The sequence below is a fragment of the Fonsecaea nubica genome (genome assembly GCF_001646965.1).
Source record: "Fonsecaea nubica strain CBS 269.64 chromosome Unknown Scaff45, whole genome shotgun sequence".
NCBI classification, from domain to species: Eukaryota; Fungi; Ascomycota; class Eurotiomycetes; order Chaetothyriales; family Herpotrichiellaceae; genus Fonsecaea; species Fonsecaea nubica.
Genome location: NW_019173718.1, coordinates 220,114 through 246,434, shown reverse-complemented (window position 1 = coordinate 246,434; position 26,321 = coordinate 220,114). Strand labels below are relative to the sequence as shown.

At 53.1% G+C, this 26,321-nt stretch overlaps 10 protein-coding genes across 10 annotated transcripts; 5 read left to right on the top strand and 5 right to left on the bottom strand.

Annotated features, from left to right (window-relative positions):
- Positions 1-474: 474 nt before the first annotated feature.
- Positions 475-3,612, bottom strand: AYO20_06910 (hypothetical protein; the record flags this gene model as incomplete). The annotated part of the gene is made up of 1 exon (XM_022645198.1): positions 475-3,612. One exon carries the CDS (start codon positions 3,610-3,612, stop codon positions 475-477), a length of 3,138 nt encoding a protein of 1,045 aa, XP_022498911.1.
- A 972-nt stretch (positions 3,613-4,584) lies between these two features.
- Positions 4,585-5,511, bottom strand: AYO20_06909 (hypothetical protein; the record flags this gene model as incomplete). The annotated part of the gene is made up of 1 exon (XM_022645197.1): positions 4,585-5,511. The coding sequence occupies one exon, from the start codon at positions 5,509-5,511 to the stop codon at positions 4,585-4,587; it is 927 nt and encodes a 308-aa protein (XP_022498910.1).
- Positions 5,512-7,083: 1,572 nt separating this feature from the next.
- On the bottom strand, positions 7,084-9,854 carry AYO20_06908 (hypothetical protein; the record flags this gene model as incomplete). Its single annotated transcript, XM_022645196.1, has 2 exons — positions 7,084-7,763; positions 7,811-9,854. The coding sequence occupies 2 exons, from the start codon at positions 9,852-9,854 to the stop codon at positions 7,084-7,086; spliced, it is 2,724 nt and encodes a 907-aa protein (XP_022498909.1).
- Positions 9,855-11,646: 1,792 nt separating this feature from the next.
- AYO20_06907 (ATP-dependent RNA helicase eIF4A) lies at positions 11,647-12,105 on the top strand (the record flags this gene model as incomplete). Its single annotated transcript, XM_022645195.1, has 1 exon — positions 11,647-12,105. One exon carries the CDS (start codon positions 11,647-11,649, stop codon positions 12,103-12,105), a length of 459 nt encoding a protein of 152 aa, XP_022498908.1.
- A 443-nt stretch (positions 12,106-12,548) lies between these two features.
- AYO20_06906 (hypothetical protein) lies at positions 12,549-13,766 on the bottom strand (the record flags this gene model as incomplete). The annotated part of the gene is made up of 1 exon (XM_022645194.1): positions 12,549-13,766. One exon carries the CDS (start codon positions 13,764-13,766, stop codon positions 12,549-12,551), a length of 1,218 nt encoding a protein of 405 aa, XP_022498907.1.
- A 944-nt stretch (positions 13,767-14,710) lies between these two features.
- AYO20_06905 (hypothetical protein) lies at positions 14,711-17,503 on the top strand (the record flags this gene model as incomplete). The annotated part of the gene is made up of 1 exon (XM_022645193.1): positions 14,711-17,503. The coding sequence occupies one exon, from the start codon at positions 14,711-14,713 to the stop codon at positions 17,501-17,503; it is 2,793 nt and encodes a 930-aa protein (XP_022498906.1).
- An 884-nt stretch (positions 17,504-18,387) lies between these two features.
- AYO20_06904 (hypothetical protein) lies at positions 18,388-21,682 on the top strand (the record flags this gene model as incomplete). The annotated part of the gene is made up of 5 exons (XM_022645192.1): positions 18,388-18,583; positions 18,640-18,827; positions 18,883-21,349; positions 21,403-21,486; positions 21,537-21,682. The coding sequence occupies 5 exons, from the start codon at positions 18,388-18,390 to the stop codon at positions 21,680-21,682; spliced, it is 3,081 nt and encodes a 1,026-aa protein (XP_022498905.1).
- A 325-nt stretch (positions 21,683-22,007) lies between these two features.
- On the bottom strand, positions 22,008-23,183 carry AYO20_06903 (hypothetical protein; the record flags this gene model as incomplete). Its single annotated transcript, XM_022645191.1, has 1 exon — positions 22,008-23,183. One exon carries the CDS (start codon positions 23,181-23,183, stop codon positions 22,008-22,010), a length of 1,176 nt encoding a protein of 391 aa, XP_022498904.1.
- A 488-nt stretch (positions 23,184-23,671) lies between these two features.
- Positions 23,672-24,668, top strand: AYO20_06902 (hypothetical protein; the record flags this gene model as incomplete). Its single annotated transcript, XM_022645190.1, has 2 exons — positions 23,672-23,851; positions 23,922-24,668. 2 exons carry the CDS (start codon positions 23,672-23,674, stop codon positions 24,666-24,668), a joined length of 927 nt encoding a protein of 308 aa, XP_022498903.1.
- Positions 24,669-25,848: 1,180 nt separating this feature from the next.
- AYO20_06901 (hypothetical protein) lies at positions 25,849-26,282 on the top strand (the record flags this gene model as incomplete). The annotated part of the gene is made up of 3 exons (XM_022645189.1): positions 25,849-26,082; positions 26,132-26,210; positions 26,266-26,282. The coding sequence occupies 3 exons, from the start codon at positions 25,849-25,851 to the stop codon at positions 26,280-26,282; spliced, it is 330 nt and encodes a 109-aa protein (XP_022498902.1).
- Between the last annotated feature and the right edge of the window lie 39 nt (positions 26,283-26,321).

Genomic DNA, 26,321 nt, shown 5'->3' with positions numbered 1-26,321 from the left:
TCTACTCGTCGTAGCTCGGTGAGTTCGTGTGTGTGTGTGTGTGTGTGTGTGTGTGGTGTGTGTGTGTGTGTGTGTGTGTGTGTAGAGACGTAGGTATAAACTCTCTCTGTATAGCCAGATATCTATTCTATATATCTAGGTTGGTAGTCACACTAGTCTATATACCAAGACAATACAATACAAAAAGTAGGTAGGTAGGTATTAATACTGAACGAGGAAGGTGGGAGGCTTCTCGTGCTCGGATCTTACTTGATCTTCTCGTACTATTTGGGCGGCCGCTTGGGTTGGTTTTAGTTTTGTTACAAGGTTGTTCGCTGGCTGCTGGCTAGATTTTTTCTGTCGTTTTACTTTTCCTGTCTTTACTCTGCTTTGCTTTGCTGTTGTCTGCTCGCTTGCTTGCGTGCGTGCGATCGTCTGTTACATGTTTGGTACTAGCATCTGACTTTTTTTGTCCGGGGTAGAGGGGTTGAATTATCATGCGGCAACAGCGGCATCGGCATCGGCATCAAGATCGCCCACCGCCTTCTTCAGCCTGGTCCAGTCCCCGTCGCCGACCTCCTCCCACGCCTTGCCGCGGCCGAGCACCCTGCGCGCCGCGCTGCGGGCCTTGAAGCGCCATTTGGCCTCGACGGCGCCGCCGGTGCGCTCGCGCGGCAGCGGGCCGAGCTCGCGGTACCGCTGCATCATCCACACCGTCTTGTCGACCACCCGGCGCCACTGGTCGCGGGCCACCGTGTCAAAGTCCTCCGAGGGCGAGACGGCCGCGAGCTGGGCACGCCACGACTTCTCGCTCCACTGCAGCGCCGCGTGTGGGCGTCGGCGCCACTGCGCAACGCGGGAGAGGAGCGTCCACAGCGCGGGCGAAGAGGTCGCGAGCGGCGCGATTTGCGTGTCGATCAGGTGCAGGAATGAGCGGGGCATGTAGGGTAGTCTCCCTCTTTCCGTCGTCGCTGTCGCTGTGGTCGACGAGGTTGTTGTCGGGTTGGGGACCGGTGGCGATGTTTCGTCCTTCCCGGCTCGCCCGTTCTGCTCTATCCGCTTTTCCTCGGGACGATTCGCCCCTCGGGCAGTCCCTACTTCGTCGGCAACAACAACAACGCCGTGGTCCTGCCCATCCCCGCCTTCGTCCTCGTCCCCGCCTGTCGATGGGTACGTCCAGGTCCCTGTGACATAGTCTGTGAGGACGCCCAAGATCTTCAGATCGATGCATCTCTCTCCTTCCTTCTTGCCGCGAAGCTCCACCACGCGCTCCATGGCCTGGATGACTTCCCCCCACGGCGTGTTCGCCGATGGCGGTATGCTCGCCGCCACTGTGAGGTAGTTGTCCCAGATCCGAGCGTCGTCCCTCTTCAGGGTCGCCGCGCGGCGCAAGGCCCGGAGAGCGTCCCGCAGATGCCGGTACGGGTCGATCTTCTGTTTGGCAAGAGGTTCCGAACCGGCGTGAGCTTCCGTGTCGGCCATGATTTCTTCGTCGTCGAGTGGCCCGGGAGCGGTGGTCGTTGCAGTGTCCTCGCGGTCTGTTTCGGGTACATCGGCCAACGCGGCCATGGGCTTGTCTAGCCTCAACAACGCCACAGCCAGATTTGACCAGCTCTCGGCATCTCTGTCGTCCAACTGCACACATCGGGTAAAGCTCTCGACCGCGGAGATCCACTCCTCCTGCTCTAACTGCAGGCACCCCAAAGCGAACCAGCTCGCTCGGTCGAGGCGAGAGATACCCAGCGCGAGGGTGTACGCTTCTGCGGCGCGCGGGAAGTCGCGTCTCTTGGTGTAGTACCGGCCGAGCGAGCGCTGTGCACGGGCATACCGGCTCGAGGAGACGGTCCATGCCAGGGAATAGTGGGAGGGTTCATCGGTGATGTCGCCTAGGATGCAAAGGAGGCGGGGAGCGTCTGCCGGTGGAGGAGAGCGAAGCTTTCTATCAGCATCTGCAGCCTGCGAATCCTCAAACAACAGATCCTTGAGCAACTCCACAGCCTTGCTCTCCTGATCCGTCGCTGCTAGACATAGTGCCACTTCCGCGTACATCTGCAATCGGTTGTAGATATCCAGCGCTGTTTTGAGGCCACCTAGTTGAGCCCAGCGCTGGGCGAGTTCAGCCTCTAGCTCCCATCGAAGCGGCGGGGCGAGTTGGTATATGTACTTCAGACGCTCGGCCACGGACGCGGATTCCGAGGGGTTTCCCTTGGGGAGGAACGTGGTTGCGCCCTTTGTTGACGGGTCTGCTGTTTCTGTGGCGGACGTCGTTCGGTCCTTCGTATCTGATGCCGAAACTGTGGGATCTGATGTCGTTTCGACAATGACCTGATCGACCAGCGCTTGCAACTGTAACAGCCCCCTCTCCGCGGTACGGGATCGGTAACCTTCGATCCTACTTCTGACCAGCAGAGCTTGGGTATACACTTGCCAATTCGAGGACCCGCCTTCCAGGACTCGAGTCGCATAAGGCAGAGTTTCTTCCCTCACCAAACCGTCATCTGGAGAGGTATTGGTAATGCTGCTCGCGGTAGCAAGAAGGATGATACTGTCCATGGGGTAGAGCAGCGGCTGGCTTGCCGGATCAAGAGATGCGAGTTGGGAGGGGATGTTCGAGTCAGGGGATGCAATGTGTGTCATTGTGGCTTCAGACACCGGCACCGCTGAATCAGCGGATTGGAACTCGATCCGTTCCAGAAGAGTGTCGTCGTTGAGAGGCAAATTCTCGGGTTTTGTCGCCGCGTTGCTGGACGTACTCACAGCTTCACCACGGTCAGACTCTGCGATAGTATCGCTAGATTTTGCGGCCTCGGCTCTACTGCCCTTACGACTGCTGTACGGTTCAGGCTCGTGATCTCGACTTTTGGCCAGAACGACAAGTTGGCTGATATCCCGGTCCTGGAATTTCGTCCTTTTGCCCAATGCGCCAGTCAACACGAATTGAAAGTGTCGCGTCGTTGCGGCCTTGGCCAGATCTGCCCTCGCCAATGCATCGTCGCCGTAGTGTATTCGAACCACCGCTCGCTCGATGAGGAATTCGACAAAATGTTCTTCAGCAGCCGCTCCCCCAAATGCCAAGCGAGAAGTAAGTTGGCGCTCGAGGACCTCGGCGTCCAAATAGATGGCGCCCCGGAGTGACGGCGACTCTTCAGAGAGGAGTTTCTGGTGCCAGAAGTTGACTCGAAAGCGTGCCCGCCGGCCGTTGAAACCAGCTTCAGCCAGCGTGGGATTCGACAAGATGACTTTGGCGAGCCAGAAGAGCTCAATGTGCGGCGTCAGCGGGTAGGGACGAGAGCCATCAACGGAAAGGTACTCGAACAGTGCCTGTTTCAGTGATCCAATGTCCTCATTTCGGTAGATGTCCGGAAATATGACCTCGTCCGTGTTGAAATCCAAGGGAGGTCCAGTACAGTTGGCTTGTAAGAAGGCCTCGAGCGCGGTATATCCAATTTTGAGGAACGAGAGCTGCTGCATGGCATCGTTCAGTAAAAACTTGACCCGCGACGTGACCCCACTGGTGAAGGGTATTGGTTCTGCGTGCAAGGCCTCAAACCCAAGCAACTTACGAGTCAACGGGTCCTGCAGAATTTCGAGAAAGGAAGTCCCCATCTTGGGATAGGGGTAGAGGTGTTCCATTGCGGCGACGTGCTTGTCTTCGACCTGTGACTCACGGCGGATTTCCAGCGGAGAGAGAGGGCGCGAGACCCTAGTCGTAAAAGGTCCCCCGTCAGAGGTCTGCGTCGCCGCTAGATCAACAGCCTCCTCACCAGAACACCAGCGTCCAACCTCGTCTCTGGCCGCTGGTGTTCCCTGTCGCCGTATGCGCGCGACGATGAAAATCTCGCGGGGATGACGTGATGTGATATGATGCCGCCCAAACCCTACAAGCTGTTTTGAACCGCTTTGGGATCTTCGGAGGGGAAAGAGAGAGGGAACTCCGAAGAAAAGCGCATTTAGAGATCAGGAGTCGCACCGAAAATTTCTCCTTCTTCGAGGGTCGAAATTTCTAGCAGGAAATGAGATGCCCGTGCCGGACTTGGGCTCACAAACCTGTCGGGGAAAGGAAAGCGACTCTCTCCCAGAAGAGGCTCTGTTGGGTTCATCCTCTAGACACTGCGAAGGACCAGAAGAGACATTATAGGAGGAGTAGAGAAATAGTCGTCAGCCTTGTTGCTCGTTTTCTGAGTAGAAGAATGAAAGCAGCGGGCAAAGAGCAACAGCAACAGCAACAGCAACAGCGGGGAAAATGCGAGGGGAAGAAAGTTTCTGGTGTGGTCACGTGTGCAAATTTCACTGCAACTTCATTTCAACTCGTATCCAACCCAAAAAACACACATACACACTTCATCATCTGAGTCCACCAGCAGAAAACATGGTCGAAAATCGTCATCCGAGTCACTGCTGCTGTTGGTACAATTTCCATATGTGACTGTGGGTTCAAAAAGACTGTTTCACAATACAAAAGCGAGGGTATCTCCCAAAAAGTATCAATGTCAAATCTGCTCCGTCTTTCTCCCTCCAGTCCCCTATCTCGGTCGGTCGCTGGCTAAAGCTCCACCAACCGAAAAAAAAAACAAAAAGAATCATCTCAGTACCAGAGCTTTTTGTCTATATCCGCTTGCCAGTTCGACCGGCCTGGGCCGCCTTTCTCTTTCTATATACACTTCTATATTGGATCCGGCCAATGGTGCCCAGTCCGTAGGCCAAGAAGAACAAGAATGTCCAGGCGCAGGTGACAATCAAGCCCGTGGGGAAGATGCCTAGGCTCGTGCCGGGGAGGACGAAAGGAACTGCGGCAGTGATGGCCGCGGCGGCCACAGAAGGGCTAACGAGGACGTTCTTGAATTCGTCCTTGAATTGGCCCACCACAAACCAGGCGCCATCCGCTGCACTGATGTTGGCGCTGATAGGCGTCAGAGAATTGGTGGCAGCGTTCAGCTTGATGTCCGGCAGCATCAGCGACATGATTTGGGTGTCATTCAGCATGGCGAGATCCAGGGTTTTCTCAAACGTGCCAAAGAGGGTGTATTGTTGTACTTCGGCCATGCTGCTTTGGCGTGCTTCCAAATCTCGCTTCCTCCGCTTGGTTAACGACTGGAACGTGGTGCTGGCGGGATAGGTCAAGCTGATCATGATATCGTTGATAGGGACATTCTCAAAGTTTCCAGTCGGTGGAAACATTGAATAGAGTCGAAGATCCGCCTCGAAGGCGCCTTGCTTGCTGTCGTACTGCATAATGTTGTAGCACGCGGCGAGACCAGCAGCATTCTCGACCGATGTGAGTGATTTGAGGTTATTGACGCAAGCTGTCGCGATCGTTTCATTTAATGCTCCCGTTGGAGCCGCCACAGAAAGAGAGCCGGTTGAGGATTGCGGCTCTCGTCGCAGAATCTTATCCGCCTCTTTCTCCATCCCATCTTCCCACGCGTTTCTCCTTCTGATAGCATCGGGCAGGTGCAGAATGGCCTTCGCCGAGATCATGTCGACCTCGGCCAAGAGCAACACCGCCGAAGCAATAATAGTTGTCAAATGCATTTTTGATTTCCGAGGGAGGTTTGATATCGGTTTTCCTTCGGTAGTGATTGTTGGATATGTGGTAAAAGTGGTCGTCGAGACCGGTGATGAGAGGATCAAGCACTGCTTGCTGAAAAGGAATGGAGGCACGGCCAGCGACTGCCAGAAAAGAATGAGGAATGCTCACAGAAAACGGGGGAGAGGAACCTGTCCACGAGCATGGAAGGTCGTCGACGGAGAGGACAAGGAAAAACAGCGCAAACAGACTGGAGGGCCGGTGCAAAGAAAAAAGAGAGTGGTCTGATTAATGTGACAGCTACCGAGTACAGGAGTAGGAACCCCCCAGATCAATATAAAACATTTACTGTAGGGGAACTCCCTTGGCCAAGGAGGGTTGACACATGGTCGGGTGGACTGCGATGGAGACCTGGTCTGTGGGTGTCGATTTGGCCAACCTGGGCCATTGTGGTCTGTAAGGAGTCCTCGGTACCTACCGAAGGGTGGTAAGGAGAGAGGCTTGTCGACGGTTAACTTGGAATAGGCCACGCTTAGGATGGTTGAGAAGACAAGTGGATTCTGGTGTGAAACAACAGAAGCAGGTGAACGGCGCAGCACGAAACGCGAAAGTGGGATGTCGCAACAGAGGTTGCATGGTGCCAAGGTAGCGCAACTTCGCCGAATGATAGGTAGCCTTCTATACTTGGCTAGGTTAGAGAAGTACCGAGTAGGTAGTTCTGTGCCTCGTACTCGTCGTGCCACTGATGTCGGTGTGCTCTCAACAGAAAGGTCCAGGAGAAGGGATGGAGTGGACCTGTGAAGGGGGGGTAGGGGCGGGGTTTCTCTGCAGATTCGACACAATGGCTTGCAGCCAACCGGAGACAGGGGCAGGGGATAGAGTCAATTTCGCCAGAATGATTGGACGGGAGGCTCTTTGGGTGGGGCTTGGGCGGGGCATGGGCGGGGCTCAAGCAAAAGGAGGCGTCCCCGCCTATCGTTTGAGAAGGCAATCTTGAAACAATGCCATCGGTTCTATCCATTGGTCGCTCGTGGAAAATGACCCCCTTTATCCATTCGCTGTCCAGCGTCCGACCTTTTCCCTCGTCCGACCCGTCTCTACAAGGACATCCGGTAACCTGTTTCGAGGCCTATCGTTTCAGCACTTCTCATCCAACCATCACACAATGGCAATTAGAAAACCGAAACTGACAGGTCCATCGCCGACCCAAAGTAGATCATGCCTTGTTTATTCTTGACTTAACCGCGCAGTCCAGAGGCTGGCATTGAATCCATCTTTGTCGTTGTTTATTGTCAACGAGGCTGACTTGGTTGATTTCCGTGCTCTTCCCGTTTTGCGCGCGTTACCAGTGAGACTCATAGTAGACGAACATTGACTGCATAGACATTGCGCGTATCGGTTCATTGGATCGATATTTGTCGCTCAGCTGGACCCCAGCCATGATACATTATGCAAAACCATCCACATAGTTGGCCACACAGAATCAAACGCGCCGTGAAGCCCCGTGTGCCATTTGAACTCAACAACACTCGTCGCCTGGAACACTCCCGTCAATCCCTCTGTGTTGAACACATGACCTAATTTTGAGACCCTTGCACCATCCTCAAAAAGTCCCGTACTCGGCCGAGCTGCGAATTGTTGCTCATATCCTTCTGCTCACTTATGACCGCTTGCACGAGTCCGTCCAGTAAGGCGTCAACCTTATCTTCATCGGCGCCCGTACACAGGCTCACAATTTTCTTGTACCGTGCTTCGAGCTCCACACTGTGGGCTTTGAGCACCTTGGCCGTCTGCTCCAATTGTTGGTTGTGTCGCTGATACACCTGGACACGCCCCGACACCACCTCCGCTCTTTCAAGGCTGCCCAAGAGGTTGAGTTGCTCCGGTGTCAATGCTACCAGGCCAGCGTCGACTTCGCCATCAGGGAAGAACTGTGTCACGAGCGGCAGTTGTCCCTCAAGGTCGAGGCCTCTGTCCGCTTCTCCGACCACAACCTTGTCTTGAATCGTGTTGAGCGGATTGGCATCGCTCAACTCGGTGCGAAGTTTGGCTGCCGCTCGACGCAGATTGCTGATTTTCTGCTCTAGCTCGTCTTTTTCCCGCACTTTGGCTCGATTTTCCTCTAGCCGCCGCCGCTCCTCTGCGAGCGAATTGCCCGACTCCTTCAACGCGGCATTGGTTTTGTCTAGGATTTCCTTCCTTTCCTTCATCTCAGCTGCAAAGTCGGCCTCGGATTGAGCGAGAACTTCTCGTATCGCTGTTACCATTAGCATCACAGAACATACTTAGTGCCGCATTACTTACAGGCCATGAGTCCTTCTTGAGCCTCTTCGAAGGATTTCTGTGTTGACCCGTTCGCCACCGAAGGCTGATCGAACGCTGCAAACGTTTGGTCAAACATGTGGGAGTTGACCGGTCCGCCACCCACCCCAAAATCTGCCGGAGACAAGCCACCACGGTTGCTGATGTGCGGATCTGCACCGACCTCAACCAACTGATCAATGATAGTAGTTGTGCTTGTTCTCGCTGCCAAGTTCAAAGCTGTATCTCCTGTTTTGTCTTGTGCATTGACAATCTCCGACATGAATCTCGCTAGTGTCATGGGGTTTGTCTGGCTCAGCTTACTGAGTCCACCGGTCGCATCAAACTGCGTGCTTGATTTTGACGATGTGCCTTGTCGAATCACATACTCGAGAAGAGACTCGAGGTAGTACTTCCCGACTGCAGCCCTTCCCTTTATCGCAGAGGCAACGGCGATGTGATGGAGCATTGTTCGCCCACGTCCGTCTCTAACTTCGATGCTCGGACCGAGAAGCTCCAGCAGAGCAGGGAAAGAACCCTGATCGAGATTGTTTCTTGCCTGGCACGCAGCGATCAATGCTGTTTCGCCGCCGCTGTTTGCTCGCCTCATATTGAATCCCTTCTCGAGCAACTTACGAACGAGAGCAATTCGACCTAACGTGGCCGCCCAGTGTAACGCAGTATTAGATGAGCCATCAATAGGCACCTCATACTCATCGCCACTCAACCGCAGAAAAGCTGCATGGTCGTCAAAATCTGTTCGTGAAGGGTCGATGAAAAGGTCGAGTAAGAGTTCCTTCTTTTGCTCCTCCAAAGGTCCAGATGGGTGAGGAAGTGGCTCCAGGCCATATGGCAGCGGATCCGCAGAGATAAAAACTTGCCCTGATTGAGAAAAAAATGAAACGTTCGGCTCTGTAGGGGCGCTGTCCTGCATGCTGAGATCTATAGCACCATCATACAGGAATGATGACTGTGGTGAAGGTCGAACGCGTTTGCGCGGCGGCTCCTGCGAATCTGTCGTAGGGAAATCCACGAAGCTCGCACCTTGGCTCATGATCCCTCCGTTTGTGCCGAAACTATCTTGGCTCGTCATACTCGGTATGCTCTGTTGGCTGGCATACATGGTCTCCTGGCTATAGCCAAATGATTGGGACTGTTTTCTGGGGCCGATGGAGCGTCGTCCGTCCATATTGGGAGAGTCGAGCCTCGTTCTGTTCAAGGCATGAATAGCGTTTGCCGCGGTACTGGACATACTTTTGAAAAAGGTGCCCCCAGTCGGATGCCCGCCCCCTCGGCTGTCGCCACCATACATTCGCTTTCTTTGGGCTGCCATGGCTTGTTCCTTGGTGGGCGTCTCGATGCCCTGGGAGACCCCAGGCATACCATCCGAATTAATGTCGTACTCCAACAGTGGTAGGAGCAGTTGCTCGACACCATATTGTCTGCAAAATTCTCGACCGCGCTGGTAGTTGACCCAAGTGCCCTGATACTTTCCGTAGCCACCTTGGACTTTTTCATGCTCACCCGAGATTTCCTTTTCGAGCACCTTCGTTCTTTTACCCTTGTCCACCCCCGCCACCTTGAGAATCTGGGTCGCGTTCAGCCAAGAGTCTGCTCGGCGTCGCATGACGGCTACTCCATTGACTTCCATCTCGAAAACCGACACGTTGGAGTAGACGGCAGTGTATATCTGTGGCTTGAGCCCATTCGCATAGTAGTCGGGTTGCGCGAACGTATTCGCTTCCGAGTAAGTCCCGAAGCTATTGGGCGGCGCCATCATCCCTCCATTGGTCATGGACGCTGTTCCGTTCATACTATACACCATCTGTTGCTGCGCGGATAAGCCTTGCTGATGTTGGTGCTGAGATGCAGGTCTGGGGGGTGGAGGAGTGGGCGCTGGTGTTGAGCCTATCGACTGGCCTTCAAATGGGCCCATGGGCGGAGGCTGTTGGGGAAAATTTGGGTTCATAGAGGTGGAATGGCCGTGCTGAGGGAAAGGTGGAGGGGGTTGCGCATAGACTCCTGAATGAATGCCTCCCGATGCCATCATTATCGACAAGAGTCAGAAGAAGTCGGACCGGTGAACTGGTCGGGTACAGGTATGTGGACTGCGTATCAGGGCATGTCGGGTGCGCACGCAGCGCTATCCAACCTGTTGCGGGAATGTTCTTCCTTTTCAATGATAAAGGAGATCCTTTACCAGGTAGCTTTTCCTCGCACTACTTTTTTCTTCCTCTTCTGGCGGGACTGGGTACAAGATTCAGCTCACCGAAGAATCCAACCTCGATCAAACGCGACCCAGTGTCGAGGCAGTAGGTAGAGCAATGAGGATGGTGCCGGGTCGACCTTTGGAGTTCAATATCGGTGAAGCGAGTGTGTATCACGGGAAGGATGGTCGAAGAGTTTCTCGGCGCCGACCAGCAAGGGAATGTTTCGCATGGACACAGACCGGATGGAGTTGTGGTGGCAGTCTTTTGCTGCAGTTGTGGGATACACAGTCAAAAGCTACAAACTGTGATCAGAGAGTTGGTCAGGCGGTTTGCGCAGGTTGTTGGTCGTCTGTTCGCCAGGAAAGAAATGGGCGCAGTCGAAATTGAATCACGTCTCCAGCAGCGAGTGAACTGTGGAGCGGGGGAATTGGCCGCTGCTTCTACTTCTGGCTCGATTTGTCCCATTTGTCCCATTTGTCGCGTCGCCCTTAGCGCGTTTTACACGCACCGCCCGAAAAACTCACACTGACTTCAACTTTTCGGTTCTCCTGACTTGGTACCGAGTACATGCCACCCTCCCACCAATCAGGGGTTTCAAGCGCGGAATCTTGAGGTGGAGGATACACTCAACCATTCGTCAGGGGCTGTCGGCAGAGAGGGTGATGCTATCTCAACGGCTCACAGCGCGCGGCCACCAGGCATTTCAAAGACTTTCGCGACTTGGTACAGGGACCTTTGTGAACATCGATCGAGCAATCAACTCGCAAGGCTAGCTCTCGAATGTTCCCGGACTTACTGCCAGCTCTGGTGAAGACTACTGCCTACCGAGCTTCTTGACGATTGTCAGCACCGCCTGATTGCGGAGTGACGCACAAGGATCGCCCGGCTGCCCTCCCTCTACAGGTGTTTGATAGTTCTGACTCTCCATCTCCAGAGGACAGTAGACGACATCAAAGGCATAACGGCTCTTGCTGCGGTCATGGTGACATCCACTTCTTCATCCGCCGTCACACTGTACACTTTGCTCCTCTGACCGGAATCTGCCATCCGTTTCCCCCACAAGCGGCCGAACGGATCTATGCCACTGTGCAGTGACAATAAAGACATCATGGCAGCTAACATTGCAGACGGGATGGGAACCATCTGCTTGCTGCTATGCAAAAGAGTTAGTGAAGAGCAATGAGCCGTCGCTTGCTTCAAGGTTTCTTGCAGGAGAAAACAAAGCCGCATGGCCCCTCAACCACATTTAACACAGCCACTCCCACGGGAGTCTGCATCTTACCCTGTCACTTTGAGGGCCCATATATCCCCATCCTCTGCATTGATCCCTTTAGACGGGGATTGTTGAGGTTGAAAATGGCTTTCTACATGTTTGCGTTACAACCGCCTGAGGATTGTCGCAAGGCAATTGTTTGCTGGACTTCTTTGGCCAGGTGGAGGATCCGGGAAACAAAAGACCATATTGAAGACAGCGCCTTGATAAAGCCAGCAAATCACGATAATTGAGCCATCTCACTTCTGAAATTTCCACAAATTTGTTCATTGGATCTGAATCCACCGACTTCATCGCACCCTGTTCATTGCTTGGAAATACAACAACACGAGATACGTCATACACGATCCCACCTAATGGCTTCATTCGTACGCAGCAAGTGTCTCTTCTGTTCGAATGAGAACACTGGATCATCGACAACATGCAACGTCTGCGAGGGGTTGACTTTACCGAAGGTGACCGACGACCAGCAGAAGCTCGAATGGGACTTCTATGCCTTTGGCAGCAAGGCTCTTGGTTACCACCGCTCTCCAAAGTCCTCTTTCCATGCAGCCTTTGAATCACTCGATGGCGGTACCCGAGCTGCTATCTTCGTGGGCGATGCTGAGGAACAGCTACTGTTGATCCAGATGCCGGTGGAAGGTGACCCAGGACGAATGCAGAAGATGTTTTGCATCTACGCTACCCCATCGGACAGTCCAAAAAGTGTGCAAATCTTCGACTGGACCGATGGCGATCAAGAATGCAAGGACCTGTTCTTCAGCTCGGTGAACCGAATTTTGGCACGTGACACCATGGTTTCTGGTCAGTATTAACCCTCCGATTTATTTTGGTTGGATTTCAACTTACTCTGGGGTCCACAGGAACCTTGGTCTGGCATCAGATTTGATATCGGGAGATCAGCTGGATGTTGCCATCACCAAGCAATATGCAACACGATGACAGATTGAGGATGGCGATGGATCATGGTGATGGAGGATGGCGATAGCGAATTCTGTGCGGATATTGCTTGACCAACCACGAGATGCATGATGGGAGGAGAAGGCGATTGTGACTAAGGGATTATCGGAAAACGAGAGCAGGCAAAGAGGACAATCTGCTACGAGAATCGCTCCAGGTTACCCGACAATGTTGCTAAATATTCAAACTCCTAGTCTGCATACATTCCCTTCCCTGCTGAGACGAGGATTTGCGATGTCATCCCCCTCGCACCAAGACCTCTCTTGCACCTGGCGTTTCCTGGCCGTTAATATTCCTCCTACTCTGTCTCAGTGCGATCAAGACCAGCGGTGGAGCTCGGCTCTGGAGTGCAGCTGTTCCTCCACTCGACCACCTCATGCACATTCTCGGCTCCACGATCCCGGGATCGGAGTAGCTGGCCCCAAGGGCGGCATTTGCAGAAAGGCCCACGATAGAGTGGAGGGAGAGGGGGTTTGTGGGTAGTTTTGCACTTGAGAATGGCTCCTCTGATCTTATGTATTGGACCAGCCAGGGTCTCCCAGGCAGGACCATCCGCCAACTCTGGAGCAACCCTCTCCCAAATACCTTCAAGAAGTTCACGCTGGTCATCCGAAGTCCAGCTTCGGGACCAATACTTCTCTGCCCACCAAGGAAAGTACCCAGACTTTTCCCAGTCGATAATCGCAATGATCTTGTCGTCCTTGACCATGATATTACGCAGGGCGAGATCTCCATGGGTCAGCACATACGGCCCTCCTCTTGGAAAGTCGTCTTTTAGCTTCTGAAGCTTCTCTTCAATCACTTTCTCGTCTTTGGTCCTCCAAATGTAGGAAAGCCCACCACGGACAGTTTCCGAAATCTCCTCTAGCCACTCGTCGGCCGTGCGTCCCACTTTGAAACAGCTGGCAGGATCACAGCCCGGGCAGGCGGCGACGAGAGCATCATTGAGTTTGTCGCCATTGACCTTTTGGGGACAAGGCGCGGTGAATTGTCGCAATTGTTTGAGAATGGTCACCATTTGATCCCTGTAGCCTGCTTTCTGTTCAGGAGATAATTTGGGCCAGACTGCACTTAGCATCTTCCCCTGGGCTCGAGACACGAGTGTGAATTGTAGGGGATCTTGAGGTTTACTCAAGGATATCATCTCTTCCACCAAAGGGATATTCAGACCCGGTTGTTCTTTGAGAAACTTCCATGTCATATATTCATTCCCGCGTGTGTGGTCGTTTGTCTCATCCTTGAGTAGCCACCTGGATCCAATTGCCCAGAGCCCCTTGTTGAAACGAGCGTGCAGAATTCTGACCCGCGGTGAATAGCTACTGCAGTCTTGCTCGTACGTAGTCCAGCCACAGGCCCAGCATAACTCAACTGGCGGATTTTCTTGGCTGCGCATTTTCCATCCGACTTCTTTCCATTCTTTGGGGACATCGGCGCTGATGTTGTCATAGTGGCGTTCTGGATGGGTATAGTCGTGTTCGACGGGTTCGTTCCCGCTTTCATTATGGAAATCGATCATCGTGATAGCTATCCGAAGAAAGGATGGAGAGTGAGAGCAACGAGCAGCAGAGGACAGCGATTCCGGGAATTTATAGTTGCAGCTAGGTGATCGAAATCTTTGAGAGACTCTCGGCAGTCGGCCTCAAAGGCAGAATCGCTTTCCGCAAACGACAGGAATTCAAGTTTCTGGACCGTCTTTGTTGTAGAAGATACAATCCCGTAGCATTCTTCGAGCAGAATCGAGGCCCAACCTCCCTCTATCCCCTCGCCCAGGATCGGGCTGCAAACGTCAATGTAACGCGAGTGTCACGGGCAACAAAGTTCCTGAGCGAACACACGGTACAAAGGTAGGTCTTGGACCAAGAACGTGTGGACCTTACTGTCATTGAGATCTGTGCTCTGAACTTGGCACATTCCTCTCCGGAAACGGACGATTTGGCAAGTGGCATTGTATCGGGTAGTCCCCTTCATTCAATTTACCATACTGCTAATATGGTAGCAAAGTTCTGAACGCGACATATTCCATTTGTCCGAGACATCCAGGGCTTTCTGTTGTGTCAAAATCCGGCGACCACGGGCGACCACACATTCCGAACAGCGACAATTCATCGCACCAGAGCCGAACATATTCCGACGGCAGTAGGAGATAGTCATTGAGGGAAGGTGTATGTCGACTCGTCGATGCACGGGACGATTAGCAGTGAGAGATATGACAGCTGGGGGCTCATCGCTCGCTACATGGTCAAGATGTAAGCGCCCACGTGCCTTTGCCCCCCTCCTCCCCAGCCTCGCAGCCTCGCGGCCTTGGCAGCTCCATGGCCCCTTTTGGATTGGTCGCCAAGGGCTGTTATCCCCGCACTAAAAAATTATTATCTCCGCGTTCACGATTATATTTTCCTGTGCACAACACCACGACCCGCAATCAGTCCCAGTGACTCCAAGCTATCCAATTCCGACATCACAATGCCTCGCCAGGCGCACGGGAGGCCACCTCATACCCCCAGGTCGTATACCGCCGCTAAGAGGAAGCCTACCGGAAACCGCGGACTGAACGCACTGGAAATTGCGGAGCGAGAACATCCCGATGAGATTAAGATTCGACAACATAGGCTCGGGCAGGTCGATGATGATTCTGAAGATCCACACGGGAGGGCAGACGCAGACGAGCGCTCGTCAAAGAGGAGGAAACTTGCTACCACGGCTGCCGATGAGCTTGAAGAGGAAGGTTCGGACCTCGAGGGCAATAGATGGCATCTTGGTGTGAATGAGGACGATGAGGACAGTGACATTGACAGCGAAGACGCGTTTGGCGCAAGCGACGAAGAAAAGTTCGCCGACTTTACATTTCGCGGAAGCACTACAACATCCTTGGAGCCCAAGCGGCGGGACGATGGGTCTTCCATGAAACCTCGAGTCGACCTCGATGAAGGGGATAACGCGCAGGAAGAAAGCGAGAACAGCGACGACGAACCAGATGATGACTTTGGGAACGAGGCTGTGGACTTAGCCACGGCCTGGGATATGGACGACCAGGACCGAGACAAAGTTTCGAAAAGGCGTCCAAAATCCGGGGTGCAGCTCACCGACAATGATCGCCATGAAGTCTCAGACTCCCTGTCAGAACTCGGTGACAACGAGGAATCAGACCACGAGTCTGAATTGTCATTTTCAGAAGACGAAGGCGATCATTTTAAGCTCCAGAATTTTGTGGAAGGGCTATCAGGTGGAGACAAGAGCCAGGCTACGATCAACCGTCGACATCGTCTAAACCTCCCAAATATACCCTCTCAATTTGGCCTCAGCACGGCGAAAATCTCACCCAGTGAGCTTCTACAATATATCAAAGACCCTCGCCAAAGACAATCTCTGAAAATATTGCAGAGCAGCGAGGGCCGGGGCGATGAAGCCTACACAGCGGGAATTCCAGGAAAACTCGCCCCGCCTCTGGCGAAAAGGCAGCAGGACCGTCTTGATCGTTCTGTAGCATACGAAGAGACGAAAAAGGAGTTGGGCAAGTGGATCGAAAGTGTCAAGCAAAACCGACGCGCAGAGCACCTTTCATTCCCCCTTGTTGATGCTGCAGCAGCTGGTATGTTGAGCAATAAGCAATTGGGACCAACCTCGACTGCGGAGCCTATGAATTCGCTCGAATTAACGATCCACCAAATCATGATGGAAAGTGGAATGCATTCAAACGCCAGCAGAACCCAGGAAGCTCAAGAAAATGCCTTCGAGGAACTGCAGGAGAAGCAAATGCCGCTGGCGGAAGTCCAAGCTCGTAGAGCAGAACTGCGGCGGACGCGGGATCTCATGTTTCGTGAGGAGATCCGTGCGCGACGGATCAAGAAGATCAAAAGCAAGGCATATCGACGCGTCCATCGCAAAGAACGCGAGAATATGAATCAAGAGAATCGAAAGCTGCTAGCAGCGCAGGGCTTAATCGATTCGGACGACGAAAGAGAAAAGAACGAGCGCCGGCGTGCTGAGGAACGAATGGGAGCGCGTCACAGGGAGAGCAAATGGGCCAAAAGTGTCAAGACAACAGGCAGGGCAGCGTGGGATGAGGATGCCAGACACGGAGTCACTGACCTTGCAAGGCGCGATGAAGAACTTCGCAGGCGAATTGCAGGCAAGGCGAGCGCAGGGTCAGACGTGTCTGATTCAGAGTCTTCTGGTTTCGAAGGGTTCTCTGGCTCCGATGACGAAAAAGAGAGGCTAGAGATGAAGCTCGATGATGTTGAACGCGATCAAGTCGATGCGTTCGAGACGAGACTCGGCTCGATGGCGTTCATGAAAAAGGCAGAAGCTGCGAGGAAAGCTGCCAATGAGGAAGAGATTCGCAACCTAAGACGAAGTCTGCATGGCGACGAAGGGAGATCGGTCGGCGAGGGGCATCTCGATCATGAAACCCCAGTGGGACGTCAAAAGTTTGGAGTGGGCAACAGAGATCTTCCTCTGAAGCCTCAAGTTCACGTTTCTAAAAGTGAGTTTGAGGAACGTGACTCAGAGGCTGAGGTTGAAGATTCAAGAGCTCAAGACGAAATAGGAGGATTGCACGGCGACGCACGACCGCTCACCGCACCCGCAAACGAAGAAATCAAACCAGAACCGTCGTTGAAGCGTCCCGGCGCAGCAAAGCAGATGGCAAGATCAAACCCCAATGGCAACCTGTCACGCAAGGATCCTTTACATAGCGTAGCCGGAGACGATGGACACTCGATCAAAAAGGTGGCGCGGGTGCCACAGAGCCGCCTCGACGATGCAATTGTTCCATCCGAATCGGAAAATGAGCCAGATGACAGAGTCGCTCTTGCACAAGCGATTTTTACGGGCTCGGATGAAATTCAGCAGGAGTTTGCCAAAGAAAAGAGAGAAGTAGTGGAGGAAGAAGGAGATCAAGTGGTTGACAACACCCTTCCTGGCTGGGGAAGTTGGACAGGAGAGGGTATCAGCAAGAAAGCACAGAAAAGAGCCCAGGGACGGTTCGTTACGACGGTCAAGGGTGTTGCCCAAGAAAAGCGACAAGACTCCAAGCTGGAAAAGGTCATCATCAATGAAAAGCGTGTCAAGAAGAACGGCAAATATTTGGCCAGCGAGCTGCCCCATCCATTCGAGTCACGACAACAGTATGAACGATCGCTGCGTCTGCCCTTGGGACCTGAGTGGACGACAAAGACCACGTTCCAGGACAGCACGAAGCCGCGGGTGCTGATCAAGCAGGGTATCATCCAGCCCATGGCACGACCCGTGGCATAAGGGAATTGGGAGAGAAGAAAAGTAGTAACGGAGCCGAACTGACGGATCGGATAATCCTTTTCCGCCGGGTCTTGGCATCTACGCGTGATCGCGACTGCAATATCGACGCAAAACATCATCTGCGAAGTCATCTACTACCTCTTTCTTTCTCTCCATCACGTTGGAACACCTGGCACCTCTTGCCGTTGGCCTCACCACCCTCGCTCTTCCTATCCCACCACAGCATTTACGTACGACGTCCTTGAAGATCTCGGCCCGCTATCGTGGAAGCAACGATGGACAGCAGCTCAAGTCAACGGGAGAACTCTGTCTTGTCCCCAATCTCATCCTCAACCATTTCATTTCTTTGCACTCTCTAAACCCCCTGATTCATCTATACATCTTCCCAGCCCTTATTCCTAACTTCAGAAATTCTTTTGTCGCTTTTCCTATTCCTATTTCTAGTCACAGTCCTGCCGCAGTCGCACCTCGCCTCCACGCTTGTGCCTCCTAGACCAAGCCGCCGCACAGATCGCCTCCTTCGCCGTGCATGTTCTCGTCAAAGCCTATCAGCCTCGCTCTGGTATGCCTGGACTCCCCTCCCCACTCTCTCACGTACTATCTCGATCTGGAAAACTGTTTTGTCCGCCTATTTTCTGCTCCTGCGCTTCAGCTTCGTTCCCAAGAATATCCTGTTTCATCCCACTGTTGTGACTTTGCTCTATTCCTTGGGTAGTAAATATCAACAATACCTCGTACAGGAGCGCTGCACAACTTGCAAACACAGCAGATTACTTTGTCATTCTCAGCAGCTTCGCACATCGGCAACCCGTCTGGCCCTTTGCTGCGCTCCGATTTCCACGTTTGCCCCTTGTGAAGACTACATCTTGGCCTCTTCTGCTGTCATGAGCAATCGATGCAGCGCATATTTGCTAACAATACTCCAGGTGCTATTTGCCTCGGCCCTACCTTTTCGTCAATTGTTTGGTCGGTCAAGCGATTTGGATCCTGCATGCAGTCGAGGTGATGAAGATGTTTATGGTGGTGGCTTGCTAACATTTGCATCCATTTATCCAGGCGCTGATGCAACCTTTACGACTGGTAACTTACCTCCTCGCTCGGTAGGGACAGTCGGCGATGCTGACACGGCTTTACAGGCGATACCCTCGACTCCGACAATGCACCGGTTGCGCATGAAGCACACGTCGAATCACAAAGCTATTCGTCTGCGATCACGTTTGCCGATCCGCATCTGAGTATCCAGACTATCACCATCACCGCATTGCCTTCCTCACAAGTTCCTACTGTGACATCTGCCAGCCAAAGCTTTCCAGACACTACAGGAGTGGGTTCATCCTCTCGTGCCTGTTCCCCATCAATCAGACAGCTAATTGGTCCAGTCACTTATCACGACTCTCGAAACTGAAGGGAATCCTCCTGTACAGCCATTTCCCACAAGTGTTCAGACTGTTGCCTCGCCCACATTAGAGCCTTTGAACAACACTGCCCCTTTTGGCAGTTCAACAGCGATCAGTGCGCAGAGTACAGTGACCGAGACTATCACATTGCCATTGACAACTTTCGAAAGTCTCTCAACTACACAAACCGTTGCAACCGTGGCTGTGGAAACAACTGCTGTTATCACTGCTGTCACAGTCCTCAACACCACTATTACTGTCGATGGGTCCATTATAGCGACATCGTCCGCAGGCACCACGGTCTTTACCACAACCGGGACTGAACTTGTCGAGACCACTTTGACGGCGTCATCAACAGTGGCTGGGACGGTAGCGACTACCCTGACAACGGCCCTCGGTTCCATCTCAAATCTCCCTACGGTCAGTCCGAATTGCTTGTTGGGCATGGGTTGCTCTGGACAGGACATTTTTCAACCTGTTGCGCTAGGACAACCTCCCAATAACATCGAACAAAGAGGCGGACATCCTGTTTCGCGGCTCGGAATTGCGGATGTTGGGGGCCCAATTGAGACAAACAAATTCTACCAAAACTTCGTGCTGGGCTCCCAAGGTTCCCCTTGCTTTGCGATGCCCTACTCTCTGGCATGGAGCAAAGGGAGCGGGAATTCCTTGAGCTGGGGAATGGCAATATCACACCTGGACGACAGCCAGAAGCATTTTGGGCCGAACAATACCGCTATACCAAATGCACCGGCATCTTACTACATCAATGGGCTCGGGATCCAGTCAGTGATCCTGTCTGCCGTTGAATTTGGCTCAAACACAGTTCTGACCACAGATTCCTTGCTGGCTTTCTCCGCTAACGTTCACCTTCAGCCGTCATCTGGCTCACCTTCAGTGCTGACCATGCCGGTGGTCCAGGGTATGGCGTTTGTCACCGGGCAATACATCAATCTGCAGCCAGCGATACAAAGCAGTGTGTTCTTCCGGAATGTTGCCGCAGCAGGTGAACCAAAACCGGGTATCTTCAAATACAGGGTCACTTTAGAAGATGGAAAGTTGTGGCTGATCTATGCTATACCAGCCAATGGACTCACCCCAAATTTCCAGCTCGTCTCAAGTACCGTTCTCCGAGGCCTGCCGAATTGGTACGGGGATATACAGGTTGCAAAGCTCTCCGACGAGAGCTTGGAGTCCATCTATGATGATGCGGTCGGCGCCTATCCAACTGCCGGACATATTTCTGGCTTTGCAGAGAACACGACCGCTCAGTACAGCTTGTCCTGGTCCAAGGGCGGAGTACATTCCAGCAACACGACTCTTCTCATGTTTGCGCTCCCTCACCACCGTGACTCCTTCGACTTCCCTACTCAGTGTAATGTCACGGCGATTGAGCTAGCTACCACGACCAAGGGCAACGCGACGGCTGTTGTGGGTGACTATTGGCTATTGGAGGAGCAAAATCTCCCAACCTCTCTGGGATTCGCACCATGGCGACCAGGGAACTCCCCGAACTTTCACGACGCGAGTACACTCTCTCCTGCAGCGCTTTCCATCATCCAGACCGTCGCTGCTACCGAAGCCTCTCAGAACATGTCGGTCCAAACAAACCTCAACAGCATGTATTACAGTGGCAAAGCGCTGAGCAAATTTGCGCAGCTTGTTTACACCATGCATGATCTCGCGAACCAGCAAGATCTGGCCAACGCTGCGTTGCTTGAGCTTGAAAGCTGCTTCGACGTCTTCACAAATAATCAACAACAGTTTCCCTTGCTCTACGACACAGACTGGAAGGGCCTTGTGTCCTCGGCGAGTTATGTGACGGGGGATCCTGGCGTGGACTTTGGAAACTCGTACTACAACGACCACCACTTTCACTATGGCTACTTCCTCCACGCCGCCGCTGTCATCGGCTACCTCGATCCGACGTGGCTCAATCAGAACAAGGACTATGTGAACGCTCTAGTTCGAGACGTCTCCAATCCCAGCGTTCTGGATCAGTATTTCCCAGTCTTCCGATCCTTTGATTGGTATCACGGACACTCTTGGGCCAAAGGGCTTTTTGAATCGGGCGACGGCAAGGATGAAGAATCGTCTTCAGAGGATGCCATGTTTGCGTACGGGCTGAAGATGTGGGGCAAGACAGTCGGTGATGCCTCCATGGAAGCTCGGGGGAATCTGATGCTCACTGTTCTGGCACGAAGCCTACAGAACTATTTCCTGATGACATCGGACAACACCAACCAGCCTGCGGCTTTCATTGGCAACAAAGTCACCGGCATTCTATTTGAGAACAAAGCGGATCATGTCACCTACTTTGGTACTGATCTGAGTTATGTCCAAGGGTATTATACGTGGTCCTCTCCGTTGTCCGCCGGCTGCATTACTAACGACTTGCGCAGCATCCACATGATTCCTCTCATGCCTTTCTCGACATTGACTCGGACAGGTAAGAGCGTCGACCAATGGGAGGTGTGTACCAAACTAACTGGTCTGTGACAGAACAATTTGTAACAGAAGAATGGATCACGTATTTTGCAGACGGCGCCGTTCGACAGGCTACAGACATTACTGGTGGCTGGAAGGGTGAGCCGGATGCGAGCCATTCAATGTTGCTCCGTACTGACGACTCTCAGGCATTGTGTATGCGAATTTGGCCACCATCAATCCGACAGCAGCGTACAATTTCTTCACTCAGCCTAGTTTTGACATGGGTTGGATAGATGGTGGAGCATCTCTGACGTGGTACATTGCATTGAGTGCTCTGTTGGGAGGCGCATAGTTATAGACAAGCATGGTAAGCTAGAAGATTTCTGCGGAGTCTATGGCTTCACAGGGCGTGTCAAGCGTGGCTTGAGACATGTATGAAGTGCGTTTGGCTACCGTGACCGAAACAAGCCAATATACTTGCCTACTACGGGTTGACAGTCTCAGTTGGACATCTGGTCATCTCTCAGGCAAGCCACAGGTGAAAGGAGGAGTTATTTTGGACCATTCTCTGACTCACGTCTCAGAACCTCGGTGAGCCCATAGTCGATATCAACATCGCTAATAGACTTCGTTTCGATCGGCAGCGGCTCAGCATCGCTCCCATTGATAGCACCTCATTACCCAAACAAAAGCCTGGATTGCCGCCCTCTCAGTGATCCCGATATTTTCCGCTGGGCTTTCTCCATCTCGTCCCTTGACATGCCATCGTCCCAGTAGAAGACCAACCCAATATCCGCCGCTTCCTTGGTGTTGGGAGCCGCACTCTTGGCGAAGGGAGTCTGCTTTAATACCACGCGGGAAAGCAACCTTCGGAGAAGTCGAGGCGTGATCTCGTGAGGGCGGCCGATGTGCCAATCCTTGAGGCGGGACCCCGGCCGCGGACCTTCTAATATCAAAGAGGATTGACTCTCAAGCCAGCTTTGCTCCATGTCGTCTGTCGACGTCCGTGTCGGCCTCCGACGCGTTGCAAACGGTCCCACCTCCTTTTTCCCGCTTACCAGATCATGGAGCTCTTGGTATTCGTCTTCCGGCAAAGGAGGCAGCACGGCCTTGATGTTGTGGTTGTACCATTTGATGCGCAGGTTTTTGTATCGCGACTGGGGGAGGGGTGTGCCCCATATGGTCGTCTGGGGAGGGTTGAATCTTGGTTTGACTTTTAGATGGGCGCCGACACGCGTAAAGTAGATTTGTTCACCCGCTTGTGACGTGATCAGGGCGAGGAGGCGCGGGGGTATCTCGTATTTCCATTTGTCGTTCGGCGGCTTTTGCTTCGCAGAGGACCGAGGAGCAGAGTTATCGCGGGGCGCGGTTGTGACTGTCGGGAGTAACGAGGGGTATAGGGTCTCTTCATCTGTGGTGCTTTCAGAGATCTCCTCGGCGTCGCGTCTCAGCACTTCATCCAACCCTAGACCAGCAGAGCGGACGGCATCTGTGAGCGACGTTTCCGCAGTTGAGGGATTTGGGACCTCGCTGTCTTTCAAAGATTCCTGATCGCCTTTAGAAGTTGGGCTGGCCGGATGTTGTAAGAACTTTTCCAAAAGGTCATATTTCCTAGGCCCTTTTCTTCCATAGGTCATGCGCAACACGTTCTCCAGCGGGTTGATGTATCCTTGATTCGCATGGCGGAGGATCGAGGCGAGCTTCCTCGCCTGGTGAAGCAGTCGAGTCACCTTCTCGGGGGGGAGATCTTGTTGTCGACCACCACCTCCTCCTCGGGCTGTGCGACTTTTGCCTCCGGTGCCCTTGTTTCTAGGTATCCAGCGACGGAAACTGTCAATGGTGAACTTTCTCATGTACGTCCGACATTGCGGAAGTGGGAGGTAGGTGCATTCTCGCAGGCAAGCGCGGTATATGTGTAGCGGATTCGTTTCTGGGGGCGGCATTCACATGGTCGGTCTGGGCGGTGAATGAGCAGATGAGAGGGATAAAGGACAGGTTTCCAAAAAAGAAGGCGAGCTGCAATACTATGTACGTAGCCAGGTATTGCAAAATTATGGGCGGCACAACCAAGTACAAGTAGTACATGTGACCAATAAGCGGCCGCGAGGTTCGGAGTTTGTTTGGGGGAGAAGGCGTTGGAGCTTGGGCTGCAAGGGGCTGCTGTTAGGACGGCATGATCATCGTCCTCAAAAGGACGACAAAACAGTTTTTCCGATCCTGCGCGAGCCCAAGTCCTCGCCCTCTTTCCATTATACTTCAGCCAGTTCCAAGAAGCCCATGACTTTATAGTTAGAGGAAACACGCGAGGGGCGTCAGGACCCCCCCAAGACAGTCAGTCACCATGGTCAAGCCTTCGCCGCAATTGTGCGCCCGCCTGCGCTTCACCACCAAACAGGTCGGCCGTGGATTCTACCGCGGAAATCGGGCTGGAGCAATGGGTGCTCACACCGAATTCGGGCGATATGTGATTGACTGGCGGAAGACGGTGCATTGGAATATGCCCGAGATCAAAGACTTTCCAGTGAGTTCCTCCTAACGAAAAACGTTTCGCAAAAGTGGCAGTCGCTAATTAATGTTCGCTGCAAAATCAGCTCACGCCCTTCGTGACGATGGAGATGGAACCGAAAAGCAGGGCCGAGGATCGCCCCGACGGGACCACGTACGTGCCGCAACGGGTCGATGCACTCGAGTTCCTGAGGACCTGGAAAAAGATCAATCCCCTCGAGTATGACGGCATTGTGGCTCATCAAGAAGAGGAGCGTCGACGCTTTGCGGCCGTGGCGTCAGAACAGAATCGCGAGGCGGAGGAGGAGCAGGAGCAGGCACAGCAGGAGGCCCAGCAGTGGGCCCGAGAACAGATTCATCAACAAAGTCGTCGATCGACTCAAAAACAAATACAACAGCAAACACGATCTATCCACACGACCAGGAGACTCGGGATGCCCGCTCAGCCTCCTAGCCCTCAAGAGCCAACAGAACAACCTTTGAAGGAGTGGAACCAAATGTCAAGAGCAGAAAGGAAGGGCCTGGTCAACAAGGCCACCACGTCGGAGCTCCGCCAGCTCAGAAGAGAGCGCAAGGGTCAGAAAATCACACAGCAGGAGAAGAAAGAGACCAAGAGAGATATCAAAGGCCGGCTGAGACGAGAGCTCATTGGCGAAGGGATATTCCAGGACGAGAAGCAGCTTCAGAAACTTCTGACCGAAGAAGGCCGTCGGAGGAAGCAAGCCGGTCTCCCTCGTGCGACGGACGAAGAAAAGACTCGTTTTCTGGAGGGTTTGCAGCGGAAGCCCGAGTCACCAGGATTGTTCGGCAGGATCTTTGGTGCGAAGCAATGACCGGAACTCTCAAAACGCTGAAAACGCTGTGCCCAGACAAAGGCAGCTTCTCTCGGTTTGCATCCATTGCATGAAGATTTCAGGCTGACTAGCTGCGACTCGTTTGCCTTCCCTGCGACCCCTATTTCTTCGGCAATGGAAGTCTGAGTCGTTGCACATGCACAAGACGTACTTGTCTCGTGGAGCCCCTAGCCTTAACGAAAGGCATGGAGTGGGATAACCAAGACCAAAAGATGGATTCGGGAAATATGGGTTCAGGCGCTTCTTATTCAGGTGGCCATGAAAGCAAGCCCGGAAACCAGCCTTGTAAAATGTATTATAGAGCTCAAGAAATGTTTGGGTAGCATGCAGGTCAGGGTGGTCAGGTCGCTTATGCCTTGCTCGTACCAGCATTTGCGAATGATAGACCAAAATCGTTGTCCGCTCGAAAATGCGGCCTCTAGCCGTCACCTCTCATGACACTATAATAATGCTTGGGTTCTTTCTTCATGGTCAACGTCTTGTCGCTTGTCAGTCTCTTGATGATCATTCTGTGGAAACTAGCTCTCTCAGATATTATGTTTCCTGAACTTCCAATGTAGTCCTGCGTTATCCACACCGTTCTCGCCAAAATTCCCATAGCAGCCTAAATCGACGGCCAACTCACCCCGTTTCCAGACTAGGGTGATGCCGCCCTGTGGTGGAGATCGACCTGGCCGTCTGTGCAGCCGTGGACTGGCCCAATCATTCAAAAGCGGCATCCTCTGTTCCACATTTCTAGTCCTGAGAGGACGACACCACCCTTTGACTTTCTTGCTTGCAGCACCCAAAGAAATATACTGAGAAGGGACCCTCCTCGCTGCCTTCGCTCGCCTCGGCCCCTCCAGCTCGCGTTGGGGGATTTCACGAGACGCCTGAATAGCCCGATCTCTTCAGCGTCGACTTCCCCTCCAGCCACGAGTCCGCGGTATTCTAGTAATATCCCCGATCTACCTGCGCTGCACATGCCCGCATCTATCACACCAGAACTCCTCGTCAAACGCTTCGCTCGTCGAAGTTTCCTGGATTAACCCCCTCAGCATCCTCTCTCGTCGATTTCCTCCTATCGTCTACATTCCCGTAGAGCGATTCCCCCTTCGAGGTTGAAAATCCCGGTTGAACCAGTCTCGTATTGGACGTCATGAGAAAGCCTGGATAAGAGATGGGCAAGCGCCTTGGAAGATATGTCGAGCTGATGGGAGATAACATCATTGGCATATACCTCTCGAGCGAGCCGCTGTGCGACTCGAATCAGACGACGGAAGATGATGAACCAAAACTACGGCGCTTCATCCACGACCAAGAAACCATTCAAAACCTCCGTCGGCTTGGTCATGGAGAACACGGCGTCGTGGTTTCGGCCGATATCGAAGGAGCTAATTATGCCCTGAAAATCGTAAGTATATATAATTTCGCTGATTACTCCTTTATCTAATGTGGCCTAGTTTAAGGAGTGGAAGCAACCCGGCCCCGTCTTCTACTCGAACCATGACGCCATATACATCACACCGCTTGCGTGCGAGTGTAGGGCCTTTGCTAGACTGGATTCACGTCGCGAAAATGGAACATGGGCTGTCAGGTGCTATGGATGGATGAAACTAACAGATGCCCAATTCAAAGCGCTCGGCGATGTTG